The sequence below is a fragment of the Oreochromis niloticus genome, linkage group LG12, assembly GCF_001858045.2.
Source record: "Oreochromis niloticus isolate F11D_XX linkage group LG12, O_niloticus_UMD_NMBU, whole genome shotgun sequence".
In the NCBI taxonomy this organism is placed as follows: domain Eukaryota; kingdom Metazoa; phylum Chordata; class Actinopteri; order Cichliformes; family Cichlidae; genus Oreochromis; species Oreochromis niloticus.
The window spans coordinates 18866457-18877838 of NC_031977.2; the positions used below are offsets into that span (position 1 = coordinate 18866457).

At 40.8% G+C, this 11382-nt stretch overlaps 1 protein-coding gene across 1 annotated transcript in view; it reads right to left on the bottom strand.

Moving 5' to 3' along the window:
* Nucleotides 1-4173, bottom strand: part of ank1a (ankyrin 1, erythrocytic a) — a 43692-nt gene extending 39519 nt beyond the window's left edge. Inside the window, 1 exon segment of the mRNA XM_013275355.3 lies at nt 3954-4173. Within this exon segment, the coding sequence (XP_013130809.2) occupies nt 3954-3980 (27 nt within the window). The 5' untranslated portion in view covers nt 3981-4173.
* Between the last annotated feature and the right edge of the window lie 7209 nt (nt 4174-11382).

Sequence of the window (11382 nt, forward strand, 5' to 3'; positions counted from 1 at the left end):
ATCCCCCCCCCACCTTCGCTTGCCTCCTCTGCTGGTTTTGCAGCAGACAGGATGACATCATCCCCTCGCCAGTGGACTGCAGTGTTCAAAGACTCAAAGTGTGCATATGTGCTTGTATGCACGTGTGAGGGGCCATGCCAGATATTAATTTCCTATTCCATCGACTGAGGCCCTAAAAGTCACCTGAACAATCGCTATTTTCTTTTTGCAGCAATTTCACATTAAAGGGTTTTTATGACAAGTCTGAATGAAATCAGACTGAATGGGGAAGCAAAAACAATGCAAGGCATGAATGGGAAGTCTGCCTGCTGGAGAGTACCAGATATTTCTAATAGAAATCTAACAGTATAATTCAGGAAAACAGCCCTTCATCTGTAAACTATTCACCTGTTAGCTCTTTGCAGTTTCTGTATTAAATCAGTTTTTGTTACTAAAGCAGACACACTGAAGCCATCCTGTCTTTATCATTTGATTGCTAAATTCATTATACTTTGGTAGAGCAAGTCGAAAACATCGGTACTTGGTTTGTGTCCCCTTAAAGGTTAGTCTGTATCTACCAAAAACTTTTATTGCACCCTTTTCTTATTTATTTTAGGAATCGCTGATTCTAGACTGGTTAGGCCGAGTCTGGTCTTGTCTCACTGCTGCGCAAAAAATGAAAGAACTCAAAATGTTTTACTAATAAAATCAACAGACAAATCCTGAATCTCTTCCACTGGATGTCAACAAAATAATCAGACTTATAACCAGTTTCAGAAAATCTCAATATTTCCATCAAAATTAGCACAAAATTTACAAAACACAGACACAATCCCCTTCCTCTCAAACACGCTAACACATGCATACACACACTTACACACAGGTATGCAAACAGCACAGTATGAATCTGCAGACACAGCACCAGGTGCAAATCATAAATATTTTAAGTGCCACCACAGCTATTTGTGCTACCAGCAGAAAGGTGAAAATAAGGTGCCTGCGTATGTTCAGTGTGTCACAAGTACTGCTTTACTTGCAATAATAATTTCCTGAACTTTAAACAACGTGAACTGTGTAAGCACACCAAACTCTAGATGATGTCTAGTGTTTTTCCCTTCCTAAACTCAGTGTCTTGATGTGTTTGGAAAAACACTGGAATCTGGGAGTTTCTGTACATTGTAGGGGGACACTGAAAAACGGATATGGAAATTCAAAGCAAAATGCTTAAACAGCTATTTCAACACTATTTTCTGCTGACTTGCATTTGCTCAGAAAATCAATTTTTTTCCTCTCTGTCCCTTTTTCTGTGCTCTCCCTCTTTGCCTTTAGATCTCAGGCTGCCTGGAGTGCTTGAGCAGGCAGCAGGTTGTTTCTGTCTGAAGAGATGTAGCAAGTGCAGAGTCTGTCAGACGGAGACCCTCAGGACTGCTGGGTTCTGGACACATTAACAGGAAACGAATGAGAGGGGCACAACTGGGATGAAGCTGTTACATTCCCCAACTCAGCTCTGTCTGTCTGCATGTAAATGTGCCCCCCTGTCCAATCATTTGTCTCTCTGCGGATATTCCTTGTATGTGACAAAGCGCATTGTCCCATTTTTACTATTTACTTTCTCACACTCCGAGCCCCCCCTCCCACTCCACAGCCCACTGTTTGTCCCTGCCAAACTCGATGATTGTCTCTTTATATTTGGGCCTGCTGAAGCCTCTGCATTTGTAGATGAGATTGTCATGGTTATTATTGCCATGGTTATTGTGATGTTTTTGACAGAGGACAAAGGGAGTGAAAGCCATAGGATGACAATAGGTTTTGCAACTGATTGTAAACACACACTCACATACACACACACACACACACACATATATATATATATATATATATATATATATATACATATATATATATATATATATATATATATATATATAAGCAACTTCATTCTAGGTATTTAATGATATTGGATGATCTGAAGTCTACTTTAATTTTTTTTTTAAATCTACCACTATAGAACTGACTTTGTATAAATCTTTGTTGTACATTGAGTATTGCTTCAGTATTGCAGCTTAATCAATAGCTACAGAAACCCAGTAAGCCTCATGTTGTAGGGTTTTTTTTGTTTGTTTTTTTGCTGGGCTTTTACACTTTTTCCATTACATTTACATTTCAACTCCAAATTTTTTTTAACTGGAAACATTCTCTCTTGACCACATTTATATGACTGTAATAGTAACTACTGCCTTTTTCCTGAATTTACCTATAAAATATACATTCATTTTATATGGACTTCATGTTTTTCTCATAAATTAAACTACTGATGCGCAAAACCACAAGTTTTTAACATCTTAACCAGCTGCAGCATTAAAATGCTGCCTAGTAGCAGTTAGAGATAGCAAGAAAGGGGTCTTCTTCATAATCCATTTTTAAAAGTATAGAGTAATTTTAGCTAAGTAAAATATCAACCTTGTAAGTAAACATAGCCTCACCCCTAATATTATATTATATTATATTATATTATATTATATTATATTATATTATATTATATTATATTATAAAGAAAAATAAAGTGACTTTTGGAATATAATCAAACAGTTTTCTAACTAAAACACGTCAATTAAAATTCATCTATGTTTGCTCCTTTATTGCCATAAATTTCATATTCAGATCAGGGTTTCTCTTCATCATTGATGAAGACTTGGATCTCAGAGAGGATAAAAGCCCAACTTTACTTTATATATTTACCCTTTATTAGTTACTTTTTCTTTTTAGTAATTCACTAAGGAAGGTATAATTGTGCAGACACTAATAGATGCGAAAAAAAACCTTCAGACAGTGGATGGTTCTGAGAAGTTTAAACTTCACTGACTGCATGGTGACTATATCTGTAGTTCATCCTCACGCCAATAAACTACACATAGATTAGCTGCATCGTCAAGAGTAAACTCATACAATCACTTCTACTTTTACCCCAGATAAACTCCAGGAAACACAAAATAAGCGCACAAACTCAAGTAGTAAGGCTTTGTGAGTCTGTGCCCTGTGTTTCCATTACCTGCACTGGGTGAGCACATGAAAGCCACACTTAACGCTCTCATTAACTGACCCTCTAATCAGTTTTACCGACCTCTGGTTTACTTACCGCAGCTAATCCTGGTACAATCTGAACATCAAACAAACAAATTAAGTCAAAAACAAGATTAAGGATGAAAACAGAACATGATACACACCCACACGTATACGCACTTACACTAATCTTGGGTGCACATGCATGACGATTCTCAAAGATACTCCCAAGCAACCAAACTCACTCCCATGTCTAAATAGGCTGTTTTTCTAGCACTCAATCACCTCTATAGATGTTTGATTAAAACCGCATGAAGCTGGTGTGTAGTCCATAAAGAACAGATCAGATTCTCACTAAGCAGAATCAATGTTTACTCCTCCAGGACTTGTGTTACTTTTTCTCTTCTTAAAAACAAGGCCCTGTTCAGGACTGAAAAGAAGAGGCAGTGAAAGCAGCGCTGAAGACAACGCTTCCAAACAGTTAATGTGGACAGACTGAGAATAAGAATGGCACTTTGCAAACAGACAGCCAACAGAAAGAGCCGTGTGCTGAATAAAATGAGCTGAAACAAATACCAATACATCAATATTCATGTGTGAGATGAAGGAAATATAAAAGAAAAGGATTTAAAACAGGGAGCAAAGCCAGCGAGAAAAAGGTACTGGACCATCACAGTGTGATGTAGAAGGGTTAAGACAGGGAATGCTGGCAGGTGCATTACAGCTGAAAAAATGCAATGATTTTACAGTAGAGTAAAACGCTATTAAAAAAACACACAGCAGAATGAGTATTAGAGAGACATACAGTTGGAGACAAGTCATATGAAGAGACAGGAAGAGTTACAGGACAAGAGATACAGTACGAGTGCAGAAGAAGAAGGTGAGACAGAGAACAGCAGAGTCCGTGTACTCACTCCAAAAGTGACGCTCTTGACTGGCATGCCTGTTGGCCCTCCACTCTCTCTTTCTTACGTTTTCTGTTTCTCTCAAACACACAGCTGTCTTTTCTGTTGCCCCCTGCAAGTGCTGCTGCTACAGGGCACGTAGACCCCCATCCAACGTAAACACGAAAACCACTCACACACACACACACACACACACACATATACACACGCCCAGACACGCACACTTGAGTAAGCATGGTGGGTGGAGAGATTGGGTAGGGTGGGGGTTGAGGGGATGGGGGGCCCAGGGGTTTATCTCTGGAGGAATGCTGCCTGTATCTAAGGACACACATTTCACACGCAGCCGAAAACAAATGGGCACCCCCACACTCTGCCCGTGGATTTCCTGCCTCCATCCGTGTTCCTTCTCGTCTCCATTTCCACTCATATTTTGAACTATCCTTACTTTTCTCATGTACCCCACCCGTTTCGTGCCCTTTTTCTGTCTTCCATCACACTCTGCTCTGCTGTCCACCTCTTCTGTCCCCTCCACCTTTCGCATTTGTTGCACCCCGGCACTCTGTGTCACCCCAACTTTATCCCTCCTTTCTCCTGTCCCTGCTTGCCTGCATGTCACGCCCATCGCTGTGTCTCCTGTATGTTTTGTGACAGCCAGACAATCAATTTTTTTCACAGACCAGGCAGAATACCAGAATAGCGCAGAGTTACTGTGGCGAATGGGTGTGTTTTTTCGGAGTGGGTCCGTTTCAGTCTGCGAGGTGACTTACAGTGACAAAGCGCCCGGTGGGGGGTTGCTGCCACCGCCCAGTGACAATGGGGCCAGACACATGGGGTGGAGGGGTGGGGGGGAGCACGGAGGGGCCAGGCTCTCAAAAGGCCCTGCCTCTTTTAATAAAGCGTCCGTCATTCCTCGCTTGAAAGGACCTCCTTTTCTCTGCCTCTCCCCTCCTCTCTCCCTCTCCTGGCTAAATGCTGGGAAAAGCACATCGCTGCCAAAACCATGCAGAGAGATAAATGCTAGTAGGAGAGATGAAGGAGGGGGTATGGCAGAAAGGAGGCTATACACTACTCAGTACCACTGGACCGTGACCTGGGCAAAAACATCACGTGGGACGTCTGTGCTGTCCACAGAATTGCGTTTGGACAGTGACGAGAGCTCCACCGAAAAAGAATGTTGAGGCAGTGGACAACGAGTACTAATGCCCATGAAGACATGACAAATTATCCCATGCTTCTCCAAGAAAAGGGACTGCAACTCTAACATCAGCGTACTCTTGCCAAGCCAGCAGAGAGTAACGCAAATCATCTGAGGATAAGAATGATAACCTCTCAGATCCTTGTTGATAAGACTTTTTTTTTTCAAAGGTGTGGCAGAATTAAGTGAGTGATGAAACCCACCTGAGTTTTTCTCAGCAGGTGCAGTCAGCTTAAAAGTGTCATTGTTACTCCTACTGTTACAAAGTTTGGTTGGGCACAACACAGTAAGACAATCAAGCAGTCAATAGTATATGAGGCATTATAGTAGGATTTTTGATTATGGTGCTTTGCAGGCTTTCCTGCAAGACTTTCCTTCCTTTTTAAGTCAATTATGTGACAGATGTTGTGGGTCAGAGCTCTTCACTTGTTCTGATTACTAACCATACAGCTTAAATCTTTGATAGCGTCCCTGCAATTAGGAGCACTCTTGCAGGTGGCCTCACAGCGAACTAGTGGCCGACCAACTTTTCTTGTCCCTTCAGCCAGCTGCCCATTTATCAGGGTTTGATTGGCCAGTCGTCATCCATGCGGCAAACATAGTCCATCCAATATAGGTGATTTCCAAACAATTTGATCTCTATGTCCTCTACGCTGTCATTTTCTAGGATTTCCTTATTCCTCAACCTTTAAAATCTCATAACGCATGAAATATTCTATATATGTAAAGCATTGTTGTGCTTTATTTCTAATGCAGCTGAGAGTTTTTAAAGCTGTGTTACCGATCATTTAGTCCCGATCTCACTATCCAAGCGTCCAACTCAGAGCATCATGAGTATCTAGGCTGTAACTCTTAGACCCTTGCACAAAGATGTATTCTTATTTATTCTCTTATAGAGGCAGAGATCTAACTGAGAGTGATTTCAGGTCATTATCGAGCTCAGGCCACACTGCTGTTTTGTAACAGGGTTGATTTAAGTTGGCGACAGACATGCCCTCTGCACCCTGTGTCACGCTCCTCTTGTTTGCAGGATAAAGGGTTGCGACTGTCCACGTGTGGTGCTTGTGGTGGTTTATTGCCCGCGTCCTGATGCTTCAGAGAACAGTGATCAGAGAGAAAAAAAAAACTGTAAGGAAAAAAGAAAATCACCTGTCACACTGTTGTCTATACCTATACTCACTAAATCACACCACAGACCTAAAGTTAGCATTTTAGAATCAAATATATGAAGTAGCAATAGCAGTAGGAACTATAGTGGTGGAAACCGGAGAGGATTCATTTGGAAAAGAAGAAAATAAAATCCCTCAAGTAAAAATAACAAAATGCATTCTCTGAAGGGCAACATTTTCAAAGCAGAAAACAAGTGCATTATCAGTCATAATGAAAAACTCTATACCATATTCTCTTTGAATTCCAACGTAATGCTATTTCTATGTAAGGTTGCACTGCTTCAGAATGCTGTAATGCCCCTCTAGTGGCAGCACAATGCTCTGCAGCTTTGCCAGTAGCAGCTTCAAATCAGGGATGGGATGGGTTGGGCTGATACTGCAGCCTTGGCAAAAACCTTACAGTCTCTCTCTCTCTCACACACACCCACAAGTACACACACAAAACACACACATTCAGTGGCTTATCCTGTACTTCAGCACCTCCACACATTAAGTTTACCTGGCTTCTGAACTGAGAAAAGAGCTATTTAATTCAGCATATGTAGCTCACGCTTATATACATACATAGTCAGGCGTACGGTCACCTGAACAAACGCACATGCACCTCAATGTGACAAAGCCAGACTGACCTGTGGAAGACAAAAAACAGGAAGTTAGAAGTACTCGAGGAAGGATAGCAGAAAAGATGAAAGCAATAGAGAAGAATGACAGCTGCAATATGTCAGCACAGGACCGGGCTCCTATTAATCTTCATAAGTGGACAAGTAGAGTCGGGGAAATACAGAGGGAGGATGTGCACGAGGCGAGAGAAAGAGAATCATTGTGGAGAGAACATGTCTTCACAACTCTCCATGTCTCGCTCTCTTGTTTTGTATGTACGCAGTGCCTGAGCTCTTGCTGAGAAAATAAAGCATCTTGACCATCACTCACTACTGGGTTTGAGTCAGCCTCAGACAGAATCCGAGCAGCCAGACCATAATTCAATCAGTCTGATTAATAGACATGGAGGTGAAGCAGCCTGAGTTTTTAGACTCTATTCAGAACTAATGTACTGTCCTGAAACTACAAGATACAAACCCCACCAGGACGACGAGTTCACCTGCCAATGCTGATTTAACTCAATTTAAGTTGGGCATAATGCAATAAGACTGTAAGACCCTGAAGTATATAAACTCCATTGTTCCTAAGAGAAAGAGAAGCAGAGCAAGAAGTAAAACACTGCATAACATTTTATTGTTACTTAGCTTCTGTCTTTAATGTCTAATCATTTTAGAGCTTTCTTGATGAAGGTTACAATGTGTCAATAAGAGTTTCGTTTTTCTTTTATGTAGGCAAACTAAACTAAAGCCATTTTTTAAAATAATAAAAACAATAATAAGAGGGCAATTTCTTGTTACTAATCAGCTAACTCATACAAAGATATAAATACCGTTCAAGTTCAAGTCAGTAGGTTACTTTTCAGAAATTTATCTTTAACAAACTTTGTATATTGTTTATGTGGTAACTGCATAGTTACTACACTGTTGTGACAGCTACCTAGCTAGATTGTTACTGCATTATCTTCTTCTGTTTTCCATTTAATTTCCTGGCATGTCAGATGGTTACTGATGCTTACTGATGATTACTTACAACGTATCAGTATTTCATCATGACAATATCATCATTAACATTATTAAGTACATAACAAAAGGACCAATTTCAGCAAAATGAGTTCAGTTAATGTATGACTGAAAAAAGTAGAATTGCTAAATGATTTATTAATACACTTTAAACAGGATTATATGCAAATGGAGACACACAGTGACTGCCTGTGTCTTTCTGCTCTGGGGTATGTTTTAAACCGGTCTAGGTCTTGTAGCATGTCATTAACATTTGTACAGGGACAGTGACATTTCCAAACATTCGTTTTCGGTTTGCCTTGCACCATCAGTCCCATTCCTCACCCCAGAGAGAGGAAGCAGCAAAGAATCCAAAGATGAAAGAGGAGATGGGTGGAAAGAGCAAGAGGTGCGCAACAAAGCGGAAACAAAGGGGTCCGGTGATAAATAAACACGCCTTGGGAGCGTCAGTGAGTCTGTGCTGCAGTGGACTTGTGCACAACATCTTCATTTGTTGCACAGTCTTGTTGACAGTATGACAGCATAATCTGCATTGCTTTGCTGAGTCAGACACCCACAACTCTATATGCATAAACTTCCTGTCATTATGTTATTGACACTAAACTGGTGGAGCGACTGCCAACAGCAGTGAACAGGCTGCTCTTGATTAAAAAATGAATACATATTTGATGTGTGTATCATGTCGTTTTCCACTTCAGCATTTAATATCTTGCCTCAGGGGACAGATGTTGCAATTAAGGGAGACGCTCTTATCAATCAGTGCAAGTGGAGTCCAAAGAAGTCTTTTAAAGCTGGAGTCAATCACTCGGCTGCCTCTACTCAACAACTTTAGCGCTGCCTTACATCTACAGATCCAAACACTCACACACTCACAGAAATACCTGCATTAATTAACACCACACACACACACACACACACACACAGTACACACACTTTCACCCACAGTGCATTACATGCAGGTGCATAACACACACCCTTTTCATTCAGCACACACACATACCCCAATCAACCACAACATTAAAACCACCTGCCTAATATTGTGTCAGCCCCCATCATACTGCCAAAACGGGTCCACAGGACCTCTGGGGTGTCTGCTGTGCCAGGCACTGGGATGTTGGCAGCTGATCATTTGGATCCTGTGGGCTATGGGTTGTGGCCTTTTTGTATTGGGCTTGTTCTGACGTTCCTGGGGATAATTAGTTGGATTAGGATCTTGGAAGCTTGAAGCTAGGTTAATACTTGGGGTCCTCGGTCCTAACTTAATTCATGTTCATTTTTAGGCTGTGGCAGAGGTCAGCGTTCTGCTGGGAAATGCTGCTGCCATTGCCATACGGGCTCTGCTTGGTACAAGTGGATAGTTGGTGGCATATATTTAAGTAAGATCTGCATAAAAGCAAAAGGAGACACATTTTTCCGAAACTGAAGTATTGATACTCCTTTCTCCTGTCAGTAGCTTTAATGTTGTGGCTGAGGGGTGTATGTAGCTCACAGCCACCTTCCATAATGCAAGCATACAATTCAGGCAGCGGTATACTCAAACTGAACAATGTCGTGCAACGTATCATCAAACAATGTTTGTAGGGAAGTTTAGATGTTTATATATTTTCTTGCAACAGTTGAGGGTGTTGGGAGATGCTGGTAATTAAAGTAGGGTGAGTACATTTTAACCTGGATGTACAATCAAATGTGGCAGATATGCAACTCTGTCCAAACCATTAGGGGCCCAAGGTAGACACAAATTTCCATCAAGCTCCTTTTGGCATCTTTTCTGAAGAACCAGGTTGAGGTGGCCATAAACATCAGAAATTAGTCAGAAATCAGAAACACAAACTGATTACAAACCATCTGACAGGCTGTTCATGTCTTGCACTTATACACAACTTTATTCTGAAACTTAAACCAGATATCTGTAAGCCAAATCACTTTTTTTTGCTCTTTAATTTGAACTTCTGGTAGAGTTGGCCTAAACTAAAATACAGGAAGAGACTAACAGGAACTGATTCAGTGACACAATCTACTGTGTTTATTAAGATATTTTTATGGTGATGAATGAATGAAAATAAAATGCTGCATAACAAAATGCACTTAGAGTGTCTGAATTTGTTTGAGCATCTTATTTACTTCCTTGTGATTAAAAGCTGTTGAGGTAAAGCTATAGCCTGTTTTACCTGTTTGTAAATTCAAATGAAACCATATGAAAATGACTGAATATCACTGGTGCAGAGAGCAGAGAGACTGGATTTCCTCCCCTGGTCTGCGCTGAACATTAACGGGGTTCACATGAAAATGTCAAACAGGGAGATTCTGTCTGTGAAACGCTGAGGAGATGTGTCCTGGCCATTGTTAATATATATATACGTATTTCACTTTTTCACTTTTTATTTCAGTCTTTAAGTGGAAGTAAGAATATGGGTACATGTTGAGGACGGGGAAGCTGTGCCCACCATTACACCTCCTGTGTAAAAAAACGTAAAGTATCTAACAAACTGTTGATCGCGGAGGGCTTTCAGTGGGCATTTTCTTTTTGGAGTATACTTCCACCTTTAACCATGCACTCTGCGCATTCATCTTAAACACATGCACATGCACGCATGCATGCACATTAATTGTTGCTCACATTCTCTCTCTCTCACTGTATTTTTGTCAGGTAAGGATACATACAAATAGTGATGATGATATCTAAGTTGCCTTTGGGTTTTAATGGACACAAACAAAAACAAATAGTGCAGTTGGAAAGGCCAACCAACGTAAAAAAAATATTAATAAGAAGTAGTGGGTAAAGGTAATTGAGTTATGGAAGTCATCATTTGAAGGCAAATAATCCCATAAACAGAGAAGTGTAATATTGTGGGGTTAAGCTAAAAAAAAGTTTTAAAAAACGTGTGAGCAGAAAGAGACATCTGGTCCTGGCTTCATTAAATCTTTAAAAGTTCAGCCTTAAGGTTATCCTGTCAGAAATGTATATTTATACTTATGTAGAATGGAAACAACCTTTTGATTTATAAAAGATTGGATGAGGGACATACATATTCAGTAGTTACCTAGCTTAGTATGGCTCCACTGAAAGTATTCTTTGCAGGCCAGATTGTTCCCTTGAGGGATCTCACTATAGCAAAAAGCCAGAAATGATCAGTTCCTAATGGGTCAGCAAGACGAGGAGAGTCCTGCTCTCCTGTCTCCTCTTTAACGTTGGGCTGAGGCCAACTGAGACATTACACGACTTCTGCAGTCTGGCACAATAGCAGTAAACCTTTAATCTGAATTCTGTGAAGCTGGTATCAGTAACCCTGGGACAAAAACCAGAGTTACAATATTTGAATGCGCCATGGCCTTTCACATGTAAATTACACTCTGCCCCCCTAGCCGAAACAAATTACAGCCAACTGCTTGTGGCTGGATATGAATGGGCTTCCTAATGTAGTCTACATCTACAGTGGGCCGGGGAGCAGCTGGAA